This window comes from Meleagris gallopavo, chromosome 22 (assembly GCF_000146605.3).
Source record: "Meleagris gallopavo isolate NT-WF06-2002-E0010 breed Aviagen turkey brand Nicholas breeding stock chromosome 22, Turkey_5.1, whole genome shotgun sequence".
Taxonomy (NCBI): Eukaryota; Metazoa; Chordata; class Aves; order Galliformes; family Phasianidae; genus Meleagris; species Meleagris gallopavo.
In genome coordinates, this window is record NC_015032.2 from 5,106,815 (window position 1) to 5,129,135 (window position 22,321).

General features: G+C 38.7%; 1 protein-coding gene across 1 annotated transcript in view; it reads left to right on the forward strand.

Moving 5' to 3' along the window:
* LOC104914013 (receptor-type tyrosine-protein phosphatase T-like) overlaps positions 1-17,333 on the forward strand; it is a 96,932-nt gene extending 79,599 nt beyond the window's left edge. Inside the window, exons 2-6 of the mRNA XM_031556596.1 lie at positions 2,934-3,205; positions 8,327-8,408; positions 11,797-11,912; positions 14,153-14,327; positions 17,308-17,333. Of these exons, the coding sequence (XP_031412456.1) occupies positions 2,934-3,205; positions 8,327-8,408; positions 11,797-11,912; positions 14,153-14,327; positions 17,308-17,333 (671 nt within the window). The remainder of the gene's footprint in view (positions 1-2,933; positions 3,206-8,326; positions 8,409-11,796; positions 11,913-14,152; positions 14,328-17,307) is intronic.
* The last annotated feature ends 4,988 nt before the right edge of the window (positions 17,334-22,321 follow it).

The window sequence follows — 22,321 nt, forward strand, 5'->3', positions numbered from 1 at the left end:
AGAGACAGCACTAGAAGTGGAAATTTTTTATCTGTCACTATTGTGTAAAGCAATACCTCTCCTCAGGACTTTACTGGAGACAGAATTTTACAGCATTTTCTCCTGTATCTCTAGGCATGATGTGGGGTGTGGCTATTTGGTTTTAAGGCATCCATAAATCAGAACTAAGGCTGTGAATAATTTGCAAATGGCAATAATTTTTTTGTAAGGCTATTCTTCCAGTAGCGAAGGCTAATTATTTTGCTAAGTGTTTTTTGGTCGATGGATGTTTTACTGGCTCACGTTGTGTCAGTCATTATGTACAGCCTCTGTACTCTCTCTAGAGTTGTCAGCAGTTGCACAAAAGGCCATTGTCGTACTGCAAATAGCATATGATTCATTTTTTTGTGGGTGTCAAAAAATAAAATCGTAATTATTGCTTTGAACTTTTTTTTATAAAAGTTGATGTTTTTCTCCCAGAGGAATGCTCATTATTTTTATACATGAATCTGTAGAAGTGAAATTCTCCCTAAGTCTGTCTGTCATTGAAACGCTTGCCTAATGTACTGCAGTTCAGGACCTAATTGTGTTAGGCACTGTACAGCTTCAGAGAAGATCTTTAGGGTGGAGATCCATCTATTATCCAAATACAGAAGTGTAAAAGGTTGAAGAAGACACACAGAAGTGAAACGATGTGTGCTAAGATCTGATCAAAGACGGAACAGAAATGAATGAACTCAGCTTTTCTTTACTGAATGTTTTCTTTGGCTGTACCGTCACCCCTGTATCTTACATCCAGCAAAATTGTCTTCATCAGATTTTGTACTGTTTCCCAAAATGTCACTGAAACACTGCGGGCGGTGCATTTTGCAGCTGCTAAAACAACAACAACAACAAAGCCCTTCTGGTATTCAGCAGGCTTCTGTCTCTGATTCTTAGTAGCAGATTTTACTAGTGTTCTTATTTGATATATGCAGGAGATAAGGCAGTCTACACATACAGGCAGAGGTCATAGAACTGAATGTTGTCATTAGACTTAGAAACCAGCCCATCTTGCTGCCTTAACCAGCAGTTGTGCTGCCTTGCCAAGCCTGTTGGTAACTCTGCTTCCTGGTAATAAACTATCCCACGTCATCAAGTCTGAGCCCAAATCTCAGATTGTCACAATGTTAGTTTATTTGGGTGGATTAGAAGATTACTGCAGCACTCATTGAAATCTCTTATTTAACTGACAAAGGAGATTTTGTGGTTGACTGAGAGCAGGAGTATATCAACAGAGAACATTTGTCAAAGTCTCACCTTACGGACTTTGATTATTAGAGAAAAAATTAAAAGTTTGGACTCAGCTCTTCTGTTTCTTGAGCTCTTTGCTGTGAATCTGGAATTTCTTGATTAGAGGCCATTGGGATTTTCAAGCTATCCAAATGAAAGATTGGATTGCCAGAGAGTACCTTGACTGTACATCTTCTGTTTTTTCTTGTACATCTTCTTCCTCGGCTGTGCTTGCACTGTGCTTGCATTTTCCAAGGTCTCTGGAGTGTGTGTGATTTCTTATAAAAGATCCACTTTCTTCTGCATCCGTGCTTTTCAGTCCTTTACAAAATGTATATGTACATATATCACATAAACAGAAAAAACAAAAACAACAAAAAGAACAATCCACCATAAGCAGTTTTGTGTGAGAAAGTTGCTGGCATCTGTTGACTTAAAAAACAAAACCAACCAACCAAACAAACAAAAACAAACCTAAAATGTATGGCTGTCCACTGGACAGAATTGATCAGAATGTTTACCTGGCTCATCTGAGTGCCTGTCAAAGTGCTGCGGCATGGACTTGGGGAAGTCAATAGGTTAAAAGTGAGGCAAGGCTTTTCAAACGCAATGTTCTGTGAACTACAAGAGGCCGGTAGAGAAATACATTTGTAGCATGACTTGGCAGCTGCAGCAGGACTCTGAATGTCAAGAAGGCTGCATTTGATTAAAAATTATTATGCCTAGCTGCTGACACATAGATTTTTTCCCCCCAGATCTTGGTATTTTCTTCAGCTTTTTCTGTGAGTGTCTGCACACACATAAAGCAGATCCCTTAAACGGAATTGAATCAAATAACTCTCATAATGTTTTTCCTTATTGCTAACATATGTCACCTTGATGCATCTGTAAGGAGATGAGTTGAGACATGATGTGCTGTAAAATAAGTGCTTGATGAATCAAAACACGAGTTCAACATCCAGTGCCATGGTTAATATGATGCAAGCTTCAGGGTTAACAAACTCATAAATTGCCTTAGTATAGATTTCCCTCCTAAAATTCAGCCAGTCCTTCCCTCTTAGAAGTGTAATTGTCCTTGTTGCTGTATTGCTAGTTGAGATGTTGTGTTGTGCTAACAAGCCTAATTCATCCAGGCTCTGGACACCAGGTTTTCTTAACACCTTGCCTCTTTCCAAAGCTTGTACCACAAGATACAGGGTTCCTGGGTATAGATTGGCACAGAGTTGGTAGGGACCATGCAGGCTAATGCCAGCTGAGAATTTGATCTTTTGTAGTAGTCTTTTGTATTCAATGTGCCTTTGAGAAAGTAGATACCTGGGGCTGTACGCAGTAGGAGAGCCTCATGGCTGCTTGAAGGGTAAATGTGATTTTGTATAGAGTGACTTTTTTATTGCAATGTTATAAAACAATAAAAGCAAAGTCGTATTTTTATTTTTAAAGTTATCTAATTAAGGTGGTTCTAGCTGGCCATGAATCTATTTGTATTTATACCCTGTAATTTAGATCTCCTTTCTTTTCTGTTACCTAACAACTAGCATAAAATAGCTAGTTTGAGTTCTTAGGAGGAACTGTTTTGTTTCTGGCTTCTAAAGGAATCACTGACTTTTCCAAGGAAACTGCTTTAACTGAAAGAGCTCAGCAGATGTTTTGTATTCTTTCTTTTTTCCCTTGCCTGTGTATAGGTTCCTTCATGATGGTGAACAGCTCTGGACGGGCATCTGGGCAGAAAGCTCACTTACTTTTGCCCACCTTGAAGGAAAATGACACACACTGCATCGACTTCCATTACTACTTATCCAGCAGAGATCGGTCAAGTCCTGGCTCTCTGAATGTCTACGTGAAAGTGAATGGAGGACCACAGGGCAATCCCATATGGAATGTCTCAGGGGTTGTTACAGAAGGATGGGTGAAGGCGGAACTTGCCATCAGTACGTTCTGGCCACATTTTTATCAGGTATGAATTTGCAACATTTATCCATTGAACATCTGGCTGGGTGTGAGCTATGAGCTGCTGTTAGCATTAAGTCTTCTGAAAATTAAATACAGTGTTTTTCCCCACATGTTTTTTTGCATCAAAATGAGTTTTCATATAGCAGTTTTATAGCAAGAGATGATAGAGACATCTTGATGTAATTATTCTCGCCCTTTTTCTTCAGATGTCCTCAGGTCACAGAGAAAAAGCTGGACAGATGAAATAATTTGTTGGAAAGTTAGAACCCCTTTGTATGTCATAAAATATGCATGTAAACAGACTTGGATTGGCACTTCCCATGCACACAATGGGCTCACATACTTCTTCTTAAGTGGTGAAGGCATGAGGACTCTTATCTTCAAATTTTTATCTTTTCATATTCAAGAGGAAAAAAAAAAAAGTGCCTGGGAGGTAATTGCACCCTACTCCTTACAGGAAAATGAGAAATACATATTATAGTTTAAAAAAAAAAAAAAAAAAGCATGAGTGAGATGGGAATTACAGTAAAAGAAACTATGAAAAGGCAATGAATGCTCTATGGATAGAAAACAGTAGGAAGAAAAGCTTTTTTTTTTATTTAATAACTGAGTAGTAGGTCTATAGAATCTGAGCTAAAGTAGAGCACTTTAATGTTCTGCCTCCGAAAAGGAGCAGAGGATTTCAGCAGAATAGATAAGAGCGCACTGTACAGGGTGAATGGGATAAAGAGATGCAAATGCACTGAAAGTGGTGTTTTAAGGGCTGTGCACAACTTGTCACTTGCTCTGAAATCATATTAAAGTGATCAATACTACTTTCATATTAACATCAACCAGAATCTGTTTTGTAGTAGGTGCTGTACAGAGATAACAGAAATGATCTTTCACCCAGGTAATCAGTGCTTGAAAAACCTGGAAAAGACAGTCTGATCTCAAACTAAGAGATCCAACTGTTAGATATACCTATACCAGACTTCCTGAACCTTATTACATCTTTTGCAAGTCTTTTTAGAGGTCAGGTTTGCTTTTCCTGAGAAAGAAAATCCTTTAAATCAAAGAAGAATTTTGCACTGCTGTGCAAAAACGAAGAGCCTAAAGGCAGCAGTGACTACTTGGGAGTGGTTCCTGCCCACAAAATGCAAACACTCTCTCTCTTTTTCTCTCCCTCTCCTCAACCTTACCTTTTTGATGGATAAGGTTCCAGTTTCCTTCTTCTAAAGTATGGCTTTTAAAATGCGAGGGTCTTTCCCGCAGGTTGTGGGGGATCTGATAGGCTGTTCTGTCATTGATCCCTAGTTTTGTACATCAGTTTCTGCAATCTAGCGACTCTCTATGTTTAATTAAGTCAAAAAAAGAAAAAAAGAAAAAGAAGACAAAAGAAAACTTTAAGCTCTCAAAAGTGAGGAGAAAATACAGTCATGGAATTTTATCAAAATCATTGTTCTTTGACATTGTAACACTTGTGGCTAAAGGAGTCCAGAGATGGCAGGGTGATAAAAGCTTGTGTGTACCAACGCCTAAGGAATGTCTCCTTTTACACTCACAATCTGCATTATGCTGTAAGAGTGTTATTTGTCAGCTTTAAATCAAAACTGCATGCTCGGAGAACGATTTGTGCCCAAGAGGCCTGAAAGCATGTTCCGTATTTCAAAAGCACAAGGTAATGCGGGAAAAAAAAAGGATTTCTCCTAAATGATGAAATCGGTGTCAGGCAAAATGTGGATTATTCTCTTAATGCACGACAGTCGCACCATCAGGAATTGCTGTGTGCATCGAAAATTCTGTCAGGCATAAAAATCTGAAGCCATTTGCCCTGGGTGTGAGGTTTTGACAAGTACTGGGAGCTTTGGAGTTGGGAGTAGCGGCAAACCAGTGCCAGGCCTATTGCCAGAGGGTCATGGTTTGCGTCTGGCAGTTCTGCACAAGGGTTGTATGAGTCCAGAAGCACTCTGCTGAGCTATTGACGTGAGGGCAGTGGAGGTTTATCAGCTCTGCCCAAGAGTTAGTCGTGCCTTGATTCCCAGTCTGCGTGCGTTTTTAGTGTAGCGAGTAAAAGCTGTAATAGCTCTTGGAGAAAGGTAAGACGTGTTCTCTTGAATTACTGCGTGCCATAAGGATGGACTTAGTCCCAGAATGCACCAAGAGCAGCACTACAGTCTGCCAGGAAGAGGTGTTTTGATGTACAGCAAGGAATGGTATTGATCCATGCCTAAGGAAAGCTGTCGTACCACAACAGATGAGCCAGGCTACATCGCTAACACAGACATTGCTGTGGAGAGCAGCAGGGAAATGTGGGCTTGTTTATGGGTGAGGAAACACGAAGTGACTTGGTATTTGCAGTTCTCAGGAGCGTTTAAGAATGTTGAAGAGCAAAGCTTTGCGTTGCCAGTTATATTAATTTCTGAGAACTTCCAAAAGTGTAAAGTATTAAACACCTGTTCCTCAACCATTTTATTACATTTTCAACTGAAGTTAAAAGGACGTAAAAGAAATTCAGTGTGAAATTTGCCAAAATGTGCCACCTATGAGCATGGATTTCTGCCTGTTCCTCACTGCTGGATCTCAGTTCCCTGTATTTAGAAAACTGAGGTGCTTCTGCTCTGCTCACTTTGATAGGGCTGAGGTGGTGAAAAAACTGCATAAAAGGGCAACAGTGTAAAGATCTGAACTGGGAAATAAAGAGACCTGAGTATAGTGTGAATCAGGTAATAAAATTGTCTGTCCAAACAAAACAGAATTGAGAGGGACCCCTCCACTCTTGTCAACGATTTTGGTAACTGTGTGAATATTAAATCCATGGATTTAGTTCATAGGAGCTGACTCAGCTGCTAGTGACTCTAGATTTAGGTTATTTTGTGCTCTATTAAAGACATTGAACCATGTCAGTAATTAACAGAAGACAGTTCACTATGTGTTTGTTTTTACCGCAAAGAAGCGGGGAATTTTTCTTTCAGGAAATTGATGTAGCAATTCAGCAAAGCTTTTAACTTCTCACTGATGCATAATCAAAGTAAGGTTTGGTAGCTATAAAGGTGCAGTATAATCCTAGTCTGAAGGGAGTTACAGTAGTTGCTGTGTGACCTTACCAGTAAGTGCCATTTTTATCATGAATGACTTCATTTATCAAGTGCATTGTAATTCCAATACTAAGGACATGCATTATATTCCTTGCTTATACAGTGTCTAGAAAATATTGAAGCTCTTGAACACAGGAAACATTTGTTGATGTTTTGATCATCTTCCAGATATTTGCTTCTTCCTCTTACCCCTTGGACAACCTATTTTTTGCCCACCTTCATCTGCTGCAGAACTCTGTTTCTTTGCATTGCTAGCACCTGAGCTTTTCTTAGTTTGTCTTTTCCCTTTATTTTTGTATTCTACCTGTTTTTATCATGACATTTTTCTAAACGGCTTCTTTCAGGAGTGCTCCCAGTTGGAATGCTTTGAACTGAGGGAGCAGATCTTAAGATGTCATGGGAATATATAAGTAGAAACTGAATTATGGAAGTCCAAATACAAAGCAAAATGATTAATGGCAACCTGATTATGAAGTACACGTTGCTTTACTTCTGTAGTCTGAGCATGTGGTTATCAGCATTCAGAAAGTTGAATCTTTTGTTGTGTTAAATTTTCTGATGGAGGAGATGAAGGAAAGGCTCAACAGTGACAGGCTAGAAATGCCAGCTTTTATTTAAAGTGGAAATAGCAGTGTTGAAGACTGGCTTGCAATAGTTAACAAACTTTGTGGTGTTCCAGTAATGATTTTGGTAGACCCGAATTATCCTGCAAAAAGAATAGCTGCACTTGAATGCTGCTGCAATAGTAGTAACTGTGCCAGCTGAACACATTAATTAGCTCTGTCCTTGGAAGCATTACTGCAAACTCATGCGAAAATCATGGGATCATAGAATAGATTGGAAGGGACCTTTAGGATCACCTAGTTCCAACCCCCTGCTATAGGCAGGAACACCTCCCACTAAACCAGATTGCTCAAAGCCCCAAGTTAGAGTGTGGCTGACACAGTAGTAAGAGAAAATAAAGCTGGGGACATCTCTTTCAAATGCTGGAGACAGCATTCATTTCATTTCTACACACAGAGTTAAGGATAGCACTTCATTCCTTTCCTTTGAGAAGAGCATCACTAACTCGAGAGGTGACATTACCATACTCAGTGTTAAATGATCAGTCTGCATTTTTCTTTTTTCCTTTCCAACTCAACATTGTCAAATTCCCTTTCTTACAATTGTTGTTTGATATATATTTAATACAATATTTTTCTCCTGAATTTTATTTTGCTTATTCGTAATAGTTAAATCAGTTTGAATTTTATCAGTCTTCCAGGGTCCCCTTGCTTGCCCCGAACTCTGCACACAGTCTGTGTATTGTCCTAACAGGACACTTCACATCAGAAGTAATTACACGTGTGTGTAATCAGTCTCAAATTAGTGGGACACTTTCATTGTCTAAATACATAAATAAAATAGGATTAAGTAGTGTACCATTAACATAGAGAAATATTACATTTTTACATATTCAAAAATTCTCTTCTGGTTCAATCCAGGGAAAGGCAGGAGCAACTTTGTTATTTCTGGGACAACATTATTTCAGTCCAGTCATTAGAACCCAGGTCATCTGTTGTTCATTTATTGCTTTCTGGTACTGCAATGGCACGCATGTGAAAATGCAAAAGGTTTTCTCCAAAAGAATCCATGCAGTGTTATTGATTTAATGAAATAAAATTATCTCACGAGTGGCATTCTACAGCTTTCTGAGGCATGCTAATTGGAATAAGATGCCAAATGATTCCACGTCTGATGTTCTCGGAATGGTGCAAAGTGAATACAGAGTGTGTGTGAACACAGGGTATTTTCTTTGCTCTTCCAAATGGAAGTAGTACATAGTTCTCACTAATCCTAATTAATGTTGCTCTGACTTTGTTTTCTGTATCACATAGATTTTCAATCTTTGATATTTGTTTTCATGCTGTATTGCATAGGTACCCCTTTGTTATTAATGATAAAATGCCTTGAATGTATCAGACATTGGAAAAAGAGTGGAATGTGGTGACTGGCCAAATGACTAGTGCAGTTTTTCTTTTTAAGAAAACCTTTTCTTTGTATTTCAGGTGATATTTGAATCTGTCTCTGTGAAAGGACATCCAGGGTACATAGCTGTGGATGAAGTCAGAGTTCTTGCCCATCCATGCAGTGAGCATTCTTTGATTTTCTAACCATCTCAATGTGTTATATACCAAGCTTTGCAGTCTTTATACCAGGCTTTGCAGTCTAAAGCTGTGAGTTACCCAATTCAGCCAACACTAAAATATCTTCTGTTTTGGTATCCCCCAAAACAACTAAAGACAGTCAGCCTTGTGCAATTAAATAACTTGACTGTGCAAAAGGCAAAAGTGCTCCGACTCTGTCACTTGTGCCAGGATTTTTTTTTTTGTGGAAGTTTCTATTTGTAGAAGTGTCACAGGAATATAAAACTCTGTTTTGTTGTTTTGGAATTGTACTGCTGTAGGAGAAGATCTAAATGTTTCTGGTAACGTCCTGTGAGGTTAACTTAAGAAAAGAAGACAAATTGCTTCGATATTTCCTTGATAAAGGACATATCCCAAAGGTATCTCTCAAAAGAAATGTTAAACCCACTCAGATTCTGCATGAGTTATTTAAAAAATAAATCTCATTTAGACTTGCACCGAAATGAAAACTAATGCACGTTCATTACACTGTTCAAAAATCTTGTTCTATTTCTTCTACCTTAGCTGCACACTATGCCCAGCTTACCTTTTTCCTGCTTAGAGACACCTTAAGCCTGTACATTTGTGTGTGGACTTCTTTGGTTTCTCTGTGCAACCACAGACAGGCTTGAGAACTTTTGTATCCCTATATTGTGTATGGAGCATACAGATTTCTACAGATTTTTAACAGCTTTCATGTTCATTAATGAGTTCATTCATATCGCCTTCAAATATGTTATTTTTCTAAAAGTAATCTGTAATAAATTTATGTCTTTTAATGCTTGAATTATTAGTTGTTATGTAGCATATTAAATTGCACTTTTGGGTGATACTTTGGTTTATTATATTTACTTTTGTTTATTATTTTGATGCTACAGTATTTCCAGGTAGCCTGATGTCACTTGGGAAGGTAGCCCACCAATCTGCCAGGTCAGAGCTTTAACAGCCCCTTTCACTGGTTCTTAGTTTCAGTAAGTGAGCAGCAGCTCTTCACAACAAAATTCTGTAGGGTGTATCAGTGGGATGAGATTCACCCACTTTATTTCAAAGAATAGCAATCATTCGATGTGAGGAACATGGCTCTGCTCAAGTTTAACAGGACATTTCTGATAACTGCAGTATGGTTAATTGCAGTTTAACTAAATTATATTTGTATTTACCATGTGCTCGTTGCTCAGGCCTTTGGGTGTATTTACTTCATTAAGAAATACTTACAATCTGTGTTGACCAGATGTTGCTGATAACTGGCAGCCTCCAAACAAATCCCCCAAATGATGTGCATGCATTCCACAGCATGTTTGGTGATGACTGATCCCTTTACTGGGAAAGAGGCCACAAAACCAACTGTGAGGCAAAGACAAGAAGGTTATGGGATTAAAAAATATATACCAACCCAAAGCCCTACTTAGTGAACTATTAAAACTGATGTTTAAATCTGTGTCTCCAGGTATATGCAGGTCCCTCTTTAGATTAAGTGAGATCGTGGTGACCCAGAGCTGAAATGACTCAAACCATGCCCAGTGCACTTAGAATCAGTTGGCAACCTGCACTGTGCACAGGTCCCTACGAGCTACAAGTTCTCTGTAGTCTTATTGTAAATACTTCTGATTCCCAATATTGTCTTTGCTGTTCAGCAATGACAGCCACCAGGGTAGATGTCAGCAGTGACATTGTACAGATTTACTTTGCCCCTTGGGTTCATTTTACAATTGTTAAAACTCAAAGCATAGGAATAAGGAAGCTTCTGATTGAGCCTGAATGTCACTTGAAATTATTGGTGTTATTTTTTAATTTCTCCCTCATCTACACAAATCGTAGTATAGCAGACAATCATAACTAGCAGATGTTTTTTGTTTTGTTTGTTTTTTTATTAATCTGGGAAATACCCCTGATGACACAGTGATGTGGAAACACAAAGGTCTAGATAGTACTGCCTTTTTTAATCCTGTGAAGGAATGCACAGAGAATCAGTTTCCACTGTGCTAAAGGCTCACTGGCTGTGTAACCACAAACACTTGCAGTCGTAGGACAGTCCAGTGCCCTGGAAGTTGGGAAGAGCTGAGCTCTGGGGCTTGGGCTGGTATGGCTGCATGTAGATGGACTGCAGAGCTTCTCATTTGGAGCTCGTTCGTATCTGCATGCAGGCAGAAGTCACTCCTAGTAGCCTGCAAGCAGCACATAGGACTTGCTGCCTGTCACCCAAAGGTGGTTTTCCAGTTGGCTTTGAACACAGTACTGACCCCCAGAAAGCACCATAGAAATCACTGCACTTTAGCAGTCTGTTTGCTAAAGTTGTCAGCAAACTGGGCATGTGGAGAATGTGGCAAAGGATGTAGATAAAAACCTCTGACATAGCGTATAGGCAAATGTCCTCTGTTCGTGTGCCTGTAGTAGAAAACCATGTATTTGCCAAGCTTCCTGCACACACATGCCTACATCCTTCTGAAGCTATTTAATTCCAGTAGAAAAATGTAAGCTAGTATGTGCTCTGAAAATATGTAATTCTTTGGCTATTTATACTCAAAAATGTAAAGATGAAGTTGAAAAATGCCGACCTTTACTGCATTACAAGGCTGTTGTGTGTCCTACTAAGAGTATTTGGTTGGTGCACAAACTTTTTTCTGAAGCACAAAGCTCATTTTGAAGTCAGATTAATTACTATTTTTTAAACTATTTTCTTATAATTTTTTTTGCAGAGGTAAACAAATGATACTTAGTCAAAAAGATAATCTTTCTCTTCAAAATCTTCAAAAAGGATATCATCATATTGATGATATTAGCATTTTGATGTCAGTTGTTTAGTATTGAACTAATACTGAATTTATTGTTAGCAGAAAACACATATTGGTGCTGTTAACCAACGCAGCAATGCAACACTTATCAGTAATATCAATATTTCATTTAATATCAATGATTTGATAGCAATAGCATTGTTATTCCACAATTACAGGAAGTATTTGATAGTCAATGAAATTAAAAGAAGAAAATTCTTTACAAGAATTTGTTTTGGCCAGTCATGCTTGACAACCTCAAACATTTGATTTTATTTTGGCCTTTGTAGAACCAGAGTTTTCTAAAGAAAAAAATGTACTCAGTTACTCTTTATAGAAATTGTTTTGGTGGTGTGATCTAATAGTAAGTGTGTGTTTTCAGGTGTGCTTGGAGGTTTGTATTGGCTTGGCCTGTTCTCTGTAAGATCACCTTGCTCTGCAGTGAATGGTTAAATGCTAAAGGACAGTTTTATTTTGCTAAATCACTTTGTGAGGAATAGGGTGATGTGCTAGGTGCTGATATCTGTGTCGGTGTAATTGCTGCCTTGCTCTACCCCTCCTATTCTTTGCATCTCTTGTTAGGAAAAGCACCCCATTTCTTACGGCTTCAGAATGTGGAGGTTAACGTGGGACAGAACGCGACGTTCCAGTGCATTGCTGGGGGAAAGTGGTCCCAGCATGACAAACTCTGGCTCCAGGTAAAGCGATGCAATTTTTTCAGGTAAAATAAGTAGACAGAGGACAACTGGGTGGTGGGGCAAATGCTTATCATCAAAATGCTTTGAGAACTGCCTTAAGTTGTTTCCAGATCAGAGTTCAAGATGATAAAATGCAGAATTGTGCTACAGAAGATGGAAAAAGTGGCCAGTTACAGCAAAATGTTAGTTCCAAACATAGGTCTGCATACCTGTAAGCATTCTTTCATAAAAAAGACAGAACAGGTGCAATAATCCCTCCCTTCTGCTTAATTTTTGGTCTTCTTTTCTTTTGCCCTCCAAAAATATTGACAAGGCTGGGGAAGGTGCGTTGAAATGAAAACATTCCCTAAGATATGTTAAAAAAAAAGACAAAACCAGTTTGTACCTATTTATTTCTTCCTCCCAGTTTCCTTTGGCTGCATTGATAGCAGATTGTTCCTCCGATTGCTCACGAAATGACCAAAGAGTTCCTTCTCTTTGTGTCTATTTTCATCCTACTGGTTGTTCAAAGACTGTTTTTGCTCTTCACGTAGTAACAAGCTTAACTGATGTTCAGTTCTGGAGTTAGAAACGGAGTGTTTAGCAAACTGCAAGGGTGGAGTGCTGTTTCCCAGTGGAGGACAAAGTTATTACTTGTGCCCTTTCAAGTGCTTGGCTCTTGGAGTCCCAGCATTGCCATGTTCTATATTAGAATTCTAGAGACTTTTAAGACAGCTGAGCTCTGTGCATTGTCTAAGCTGCTACGCCATGAAACACTGATGTCCCAAGCAAGGACTCTGTTACTGTACTTACTGTGTCTGGCCATAGATCTGACATCCATTTTCAAAATAATTAAACAAGTCAACACATAGTTCAGACTAATGATGAAGGGCCTCAGCAAGAATGTTCTTTAAAGACTCTGCATACAGTCAAATTTAAACATAATTTTTTTCTTAACATAATGTTATGAGGGCAGAATTCTGTTCCTTTTTTGTAGTGCCTAATTAAATGAACAAACAGAAAGCTTAAAAAAACAAACAAAAGCAGAAGAAAACTTACATCATCATCTGTGGCGTACCCTTGTTATAGTTGCTGTCATATTGGTGGTTGAATAACTTTTATTGATTTCAGACTTTTTAATAAACTTTAAAAATAACAATTTGGTATCTAGGCTAAATACTCAGGCAAGAATCAGTTTACTAATGGTATAAATTAAAATTAATTTGGGGGAAAAGTGAGAAATGGTGAGAAATGTGCTTGGTGTTAGGTAAAAATAACAGTTATTTTAACTGTACTTTATCAAAGCTGTTATCCAAAAATTTACCTTGTAGTCTGAAAGTTATTGGCCTATGTTGTACTTCTAGCATTAATAGAAATATATTTTGGCTTATTCTATATCTTTTTTGAGTTCCTTCTGTGAAGTCTTTCCATAGAAGAATTAGATGTGTGTGAGAACACGTCTGACCTGAAGCACTATGAACCTTTTTCCAAGAGAAGAAGGGATTTGGGTGGAAATCATCATTCCTAGTGGGAGCCTGTTTTCCTATCTTTTAAATTGAAGGATTTAATGAAAATAGCCTTGGAAATACCTCCCAAAATTGATTACTGGAAACTGGCAGAATGGCTCTGTGTTTTCCTTTGGGCCTCCTAATAAAATAGACCAACTGAGCAAGTTCAGCTGTTTTTGCTGATTTCTAGTTAATTCATCACCTGTCAGTTTTCCAGTTGGGAAAATGTTGCCTAGCATTGGTGGAGAGAGGTTTATTGAGGAATGCTGGACATATCAAGTTTTCTGTTCATCTAACTAATATATTTAAATTTTTCTGGAAACAAAGTTTTATGCCTGAAAATGACAGGTTTATAAAATCTGTTCATTTATAGCATTTTCACAGGAGTACAAAATGCATTCATTTGTAGTATTTTCATGTCTTAGCTTAGCTTCTGGATATACCCTGTACAGATATTCTGAGCTGTCACTCTCCAGCCTTTTCAGTATACATAACACATCAAATGCACAAAAATATATCAGAATTTAAGTAGATACAAAAACTTAAACAAATATATAAGAACATTTAAGCCCACTAGTTCATAAAACCCAGCGTGCCTGTAAATTTTTGAGGGACATTACTTGCTGTCTTTTCCTGAAAAATGGTGCTTGTACGAAATCTAACCTAGTGAAGGTCTGAGCAGTTTTAAGAGTAACAAAGAATGAATAATTTGTATGCCTTCATGACCTGTGTCGTTTTCATCTGTCTTCACAGCAGTGGAATGGGAGGGACACAGCACTAATGGTCACTCGAGTCGTCAACCACAGGCGTTTCTCTGCTACGGTCAGCGTTGCTGACACCTCGCAACGCAGTATCAGCAAATACCGCTGTGTCATTCGCTCAGATGGTGGATCTGGAGTTTCAAATTATGCAGAATTAATAGTGAAAGGTAGGTTGTATTAAAACAGCAAGTTTGTTTTAGATGAACGTTTCCTCCCGTGTCAGCTGTGTGTAAAATTTGGCACCCTATTGGGCCTTTCTCTTCCAATCATATTAGATTCAAGTAGGAGAAATGGGTAAAAGTGACATGAATTTCAATCATTTCTTAAAACAAGTATTTGAATCAAAGCTTCATCTGAATAGAGATCTCTTCACAAGCTCTTGAAGTAACGCATGCTAGCTATGGATATTTTTAATGCAGTCAGCAGAACAGTTTAACTGTCGGTAGGCTTCATCTGGCTTGCTTTATACATTGGACATAAATAATTCTGTAATAGCGTTGCATGTCAGAAGAGTCTGCTCAAGACTGTTGGGTGTAGATGATCTGGAATGATTAAGTTCTTTACTATAAGAGTGGTGAGGTGCTGGAACAGCTGCCCAGAGAGGCTGTGGATGCCCCGTCCATCCCTGGAGGTGTCCAAGGCCAGGTTGGATGGGGCCCTGGGCAGCCTGGGCTGCTGTGAAATGTGGAGGTTGGTGGCCCTGCCTTGGCAGGGCGGTTGGAGTTTCATGATCCTTGTGGTCCCTTCCAACCTGGGCCATTCTGTGTGATTCTGTGATTCTGCTGATGTCCTGAAGCACACAGTAGGGATATCAGTAGCTCTTGATGGAAGCTGGAGGTTTCAGCTCTCTTATTCACTGTGATTCAGGAGGTGATGCTGTGCCTGACACATGCAAGGTGGTATTTGCTTAAGAATATCCATGATGCACAGAGTGAAATGCTATTTACTACGCTGCTTGATTAATGTTACCCAAGCTGCACCACAGGGATGCTCATTGTGTCTTAGGAGAGGAAACCAGAAGGTGACTGTCTCCCTTGAGGCTGTTTTAATCTCTATTGAAGGTGGTAGTGACGTGGGTGGAAGGAATTTGTAGTATGGATCTTCTCACAGAATATAATTTTATTGATCGAAATGTTTTCATTTTTTTATGGAAATGGAAGACTGCTGGAGAAATGAGATCACTTTCTTCTACTATAGTACTTTTTTACCAACTTCTTCTGTCACTTAGTGCTAGTACCTTCGCAATGCCTTAAATATCCAATGTTGTAGATATTCAGACTACACTGATTATGAAGAGAATGTTCAGATTAGGTGCTAAGTGCATTTAATTCCTGCCAAATTATCTAGTATCTTACTTGTTGGAGGAGTTAACTCATGAGTAAAATGAAATTGAGTTGCCAAGAGTGGCATATCAGTGCCATATGATTGTTAAGTAGAGGGAAGGCAGTCTTCCAGAGCAACCAAATATGCAAAGTTGGGCATGTGCCTGACACTTTCATGTTTAACAATAGGAAGAGGAGAAAAATAGAAGAGTGAGCTGTAAATGTGAATGGCTGGACATCCAACATGAGGGACACTGATAGACTCCCTGCTGAATTACCCAGGCAGGCACCTAGCCAGAAAAGCTTGAGGAGAGTACTATTGTTATGGGAAGGCACACTCCTCTGCTCCGCGCTTCTGTATAGTAAGCAGGCAAAGTGAAGTGGTTCATTTGAGGTTAGCTTGATGCAGCACTGTGAAACACTGGGATTGCATGGATGAGTACTTCTAGTCTGGCTAATTTTAGTGTGGATAATAGCAAATTCGTAACGCATATATACAGGCTGAAATGAAAGCAAATTGGAATTGTTTAATTCTGAAGAGATGTTTATTGAATTGCAGTAATGTACTTGGGTATACATTAAATTAGTCTGTAATTGAAGTTCTGCTCAATTGATAGTCCTGTCCCTAAACCTACTAAATCCAAGCTAATACTCTGCCTCGCATGCTTTCTCCCAGTTAGTTGAACATAAAATCATGTGGGATTTTTTCAACAAAGGTCAAGGTTGAAAAACTATCTGTATATCTTTCTCATGTAAAGATCTGATTGCTTCCCTTAGCCATAAGATACTTTATTACAGTAATGAGAAAGTGATTTGCATTTCTTGATGTTGCGTAATTTAGTAGATATAGAATGAGGAATTTTTATTTGAAATACATTTACTACTTCAGCACTTGAAATTGGAACAGTAGATACTTCTCTCAACAAATAAATCAGTGATATTAAACACAAACCAGCCCCCTCGGTTGTCATACATGACTATGTGGACTTTACCTTTGTAACACTGTGAATGCATGAGAACTGCCACTGCAGAGCTGCTCGCTGCCTGTGCTAATACCTTTCTGTAACTGATTCTGTTGCATGGCTTGTATAAGTGACAGTAAATTTATTCTTCTCTTTGCAGTTCAGAATCATAATTGTAAAGCCTGAAAAACCCATCATTTCCTTCTGCACATCTTACCATCCTTTGGTGCTCCTGTGGAAATAGCTCTGCTCTGTTTCTTAACTTTCACAGTTGCTCATACTGTAATTTTGTGTAGAGCAGGCTTCAAAAAACCTGGAGCTTCTACATCTTGCTATATTGATCACATACAGATGGAATGCTTCTTGTCTATAATTTTCTATTAAGTAAAAGCTGCACGGCAGTTATTTGTATTCTAAAATAAATGCATATTTTGCTTGTGTAAAGAGTTTTTAAAATACTGTGAAATTGGCCAGAATCTGAACGCTTAAGATCTGTATTGATGATACAATTCAAATGTCCTTCCAGAAAACCTGTCACTTCGTGTAGAAGTGTGAATAACATTTTAAACTGTGTATGTGTTTGTATGGCAAGTTGTTCGCAATTTATTTTTCTGATCCATTTCAGGTAGTTTGAGTGCCCAAATTAATGAATGGTAGAAATTTGTAACTTATTTTTCATTAACCATTTTTTTTTTTTTTAAATTTTGGCTCTCCAGCAAGTCCCTTGAGATTATCTTGTTGCTACCTGATGGTTTCTGTGAGATCTGTTCTATTCTACCACAACAGGAGTTGCAGTATGCAACAAAGCCCCTCTTAGGATATGTTCTTTTTCTCTTCAGTTTTGTCTTTGTTGATTTTTAAAGTGTTTGATTACTCAACACAGATGTAAGACAGTCTGTTCCCTAGCTGAGTGGCTTTCTGTCATCCTTTTGATATTTGGGACAGCTCATCTGTTTATCAGTCACTTTTTTCTTGAGGTTTTCAGACATGAAGCTGATACTTTCAGTGATGCCAGAGGGAGAGGTGGATTTTTTTTCCCAGAATTGCTTACTGTTTTTTTTCTCTGATTCTTTTCTGATGTGATACCTGTCAAAACAACAAATAACGAGAAATAATTATGCATTAAAACAAAATATCTGTGATCATAAACTCCATGGTCTTTCACTTCGTAGAAAACAACTATCAGGACATGGGATAGGAGAAAGATTCTTGAAACCTTTTTTTTAAAAAAATTATTATTATTTTCATCCTCAGTACATGTATAATTCTGTACCCTAGGATACTGGTATGAAATGTACTCATTAAATGTATCGTAATATCATTGCCATCACAGGATAATACAGCAACTATTGCCATAGTGGTACTCAGACCCCTGGGCTGGGGGTACTGATAAGAAAAGTAGCACTGTTGCAGTTATCTTCTTTTTCCTGGGAGTAGCTGGAAGATCCTAGCACAGCCTCTCACTTGTAGCCATTTAGGAGAGAAGCTCATCTATGGTCAGAAATAAATGCCTTTTAGATTTCACTGTTAAGATATTTTTTATAGTATGCAGAAGTTCAGATAGGAATTTTCGTGCCTCATAGCTATTAATCAGGCTCATCCAGGTTGCAAAAGTTGCTGAGTAGATTTGAATTAATTTGCCTCAGTAATACGCATTAATCAAGGTCCTCCAAGTTATCACGTCGTGAACAGGAAAGCATCTCTTGTTGGCACTGGCAGCAGTATCAGTAAAGCTGTGACGGGGAGGGCTTTCCTCAGGCTTCATGCTCTCTCTCTGCCTTTTTCACACAACTGGATTGTCTGCAGTATTGATGTGTGCTGCACCATGAGAAGTTCAGTGTAGATTTGATCAGGTGTGTGTAAATGTTGCTCTTTTCAACTCTGGACCACCACAGGGTAGTATGTGTGTGTGTATGTGAACCATTTGTGAAGGCTATGAAATTACTGAACAAAAGAAACCGGCTTTGTGGTTGTCAGGTGCCTGAAGAAGCTGCTAACATTTCTTTATTCCTTCGTAGCCCAAATGATGTAGGGGATGCAGTGCTCCATTCCCTGCTGTTTGAATCGGGCTAATAATTACTTGAACTTTTTGCTCTGTTCTAATCATCTAGTTCAGTGTTGTCCAATAGCTATTGCTTTAACTCAGTTCTAATCATTGGATGGCTGTGTGCTGAGAAAAGGGGAGATGAGATTTTGAACACTCATTCCCTCTCACTAAGAGTTTTACCTTTGCTTCCTTTTCTTTCACTCGGGCTTAATAGCTTTTTGAGGAGGGCAGAGTGATGAGGACAAAGCCATTGTTTCATAGAAATAGGCAGTTAGAAAGAATGATACGTGTTCTTTCAAAAGAAAATATTTCCTTCTCCTTCTGTTTAACCTCCGAAATAAAACTGGAAATGAAGCCCTTCCTTGAGAGCTGATTGATAGATATACATGATATTATAGACTGGATCGATTTTTCAGAACTGCACAGTGCAGTGTGGACTTGCAGTCACGTTGCCATGTTTGTATTCCTTGTTTCCAGTGTTTACATTTGCCAAGGAGGTGTAACTTAGGACAGGTATAAAGTTCTTAATGGAATACAAGGTAAATAAACGCATTAACAAGTAAAGAAAGAATACAAAACAGTCTTTTTGAAATGAAGGAACTTGAGTAAATATCCTTCTGCTTTCTGAGTGTGGTTGCCTACAGCCTCCCTGATGTATCTCAGGGACCTGTCGTTGTTGGGTGCAGGGAGCAGACAGCTCATGTGAGCTGTGGTTCTGCTGGCTGAAAGCCATGGGGCAAGAAGTCCTCATCAGTCTTCAGCAGAGAGAGCTGTTACAGCTTGTAGCAGCAAGGAGGCTTCTCCCAGGGTTATTATCTCCTCTCTGTCAGAACTCTAGAAATAGCTAGGTATGATTAACTTAGTAAAAGGCTTATTCGTTTTTATTTTTGTTTCTTTAAATCTTCCCTCCCAACTTGAACTGAGAAACTGCAAGATTCCCTATGGGATGAAGCTTTCTTGCTGCTTTTAGGTAAGATAATGTTGTGGTTGGATGAAAGAAGTAGCTAGCAGTTGTCTTTTGTGCCCTGTCCTATATGCTCTTACCTGCCTCTACCAAAGGGAGAAGAAATCTCCAAAGAGCAAAAATAATGAAAGAAAAAGCATCACTGGGTGGTAGACTTTCTCTTCTTGCCAGACTCCCCTGGCATTCCTTGGCTTTTCCATGAACTGTTCCTGCAGACCTGTACAGAAAAGAAGATAGCCTTATTCTTCTACCTGCTGTTCTGAGAAGTGTCTCCGCACATCAGACAAATGTAAAGGAGAAAGTGGGAATCAAAGTAAATAAATGAGCAATTTCAATCTTGATATGTTAAAGATGCCTAAATAATTTATATAAGGTTTTGGTCTTCAGACAAAAGATGTGGTCCAGAAATTGATGGAAATAAAATGTTGTTTATTGGTTAGTATTCCAGTAAACATCTACCTATTAGCTTCCTGTTGTAGAGAAAGCTCCCAAAAAAAGTGCAGCTGGCGGAAGGAGGGAAGCTTGCAAGAACAAATGAATGTGTTTCAGTCTACCTAGGATTACACTCATGCTTGAAAAGTACAAAACAGGTAATTTCATATATTTCATGCTGCCTTACATCTTGGAGGAAGATAGCAGTAATGCAATTTTCGAGTATATTGCTGCTCTGGTGTGTAGAGTATTAACTTAAGTTGCTGGATTTTCACTGCTCTAGGCTTCCATTGTTTTGTAGCATTCGATGGTCTGTAGAGTCTTAATAGTAACAGTTCTCATTTGTTTATTTTTAAAGGGAAGGGAGGAATTAGCAGTTACGTGGCCAGTATTGTTTCTTGTCCCCCATTAGCTTTCTCGCTTGGTTGCCAAAATACAAAATTGTCACTTTGTTAATTGTTCTGCAACCTATGCTTCTGTTTCAGTAGAGTTTGATCCTGCTGAATTATGCCTGTGGTTTATATTGTGCAGTTGGAAAGCACAGCCCTCTCACTGCCTAGTTAAAATAATCAGAAAAGTTTAAAGCAGCTGCACAGAAATTAATTCAGGAGTGCTGCTATCAGGGAAAGAAAAAAAAAAAAAGCATCAAATGCTAAGGAATTGTCTTAAAAGTGTTTGCTAGCTGGAAACATTCTCGCAATGGGGATAGCTTGCCAACTCAGAGCATCAGATGTATGCCATTGCAAAATGTATCTGGAACTTTCCATTGTTCTTTGCTTCTTTCCAAGGTACAATTTTTCATAACGACTGATTGCTTGTGATGCTCATGTGATATTACAATTCACAATGACACTTTTTTTGTCCCCTTGTGACTCAAGTGTAAGATTTAGCAGAAAAGTTGAGTCACGTACATTGTTAATTTTCTCTCTTTCACTCATCTTTCTTCTGCCTTTTTAATTGTAGGGAAGTTCTGAATGAACTTTCAAACCTCTTGGCAAATGGAACCTAGAACTATTCTTAATTTGCCCATGCTGTGGTTACAATCCTGTTAAGTGCTTTTAGTTCAAGAGAAGACACTTGAAGTACCATCTGTCATTGTGCTGGATATTGGTGAGGAGTCTGGTCTGATTAGAGACCTTTGACATTTGTTGGATGTGATTGGTGGATATGAGCTGTTATCTCAGCAGGAAGGATATCCTTTCCACATCAAAATATCTTTTCTGTTGCAGTGGGGGAAAAAAAAAGAAGCCTTAAATTGTAGTGCTTTGCTTAATATGAAATGTAGGCAAAGGTTCATTAGATTTCTTAGTATGCAATGATCATTATTAATAAAAAAACCTGCAAGAGTAAACTGGCAAAAAGTGCAGATTCCATTTATATGTGAGAAATGGTTGAATTTCAAATGAAGGGAGTAAACTCATTCTATTGGATGCAAATGCCTCAGATCAAGATGATTGGAGCTTATAAGAAATTTACGGTGCTAGACACACAGAGAGTAAAGAAGCATAGTTACTGATCTCTTTCAGGAATGCAGTAGTTACTGCAGCTAATAGGCTTGCTGCAAAAGTGTTACATTTGCTACTGGACAACTGAATGAAGCAGTTCAAAATGACCTGTGGAAGTGACAGTTTCCTTCTTCTGAGGAAAGTGCTAATGAATTCCCCAGCTCTCTTTGCCCTGATTTAAGCTTTCCTCTGTCAGAAGTTTGATGTGAGTTTGATTAGTTGCCCAGTCAGCCTTCTTGGGATGCAAGAAGTGTTTGCCCAGCTTTTTTTTGTTTTTTTGTTTTTTTTTTCTTAAAAAGACAAACAGAAACTCATAAAACACAATACAGAACGGTTAAAAGAAATATGGTTGTTCCCAGTGATCTATGCTAAAGCACACAGCTTTTTTTTCTTTTGTGCCTCTCCAACCACCTTTGATTGTGTTGAGGTGAAAGTCTTTCTTGAACAATGTTCTTCAGGTGCATATTCACCCCTCCAGGTCTATATGCAATACATATCTTTCCACCTGCTTTTCTTTTGGCATAGCACTACATAAGCTCCACTGTTCTACTGTATGGGCAATTGTTAAACTCCTCTGCTGGGTTTGGAGGTGTGGGCTTTACAAGCCACAGTTGTAATTCTAAGGTAAAGAAGCTTGCAAGTTTTGCTTGAATGAATGATGGAGCCCATCAACACTGTGAGAGGCTGAGTTCAGAGCTAAGGACATTCACACTGCAGCAGCCCCAGAATCCCTTTATCTTCAAAGCAGGAATTCACAGAAGTCTGTTGAAGTCAGGTGTGCTGAATGGAGGCCCTTCAGCCAACTTCTGTTATGTATTGAGGGAAATGAGGGTTTTAAAGTTCACATAGTATTTGCCTCTGAATGATGGAGCTGAACTGCTTTGCTTTCAAAGTCAGCAGAGGAGAAGCTGGGTGTTGGTTATGTTTAC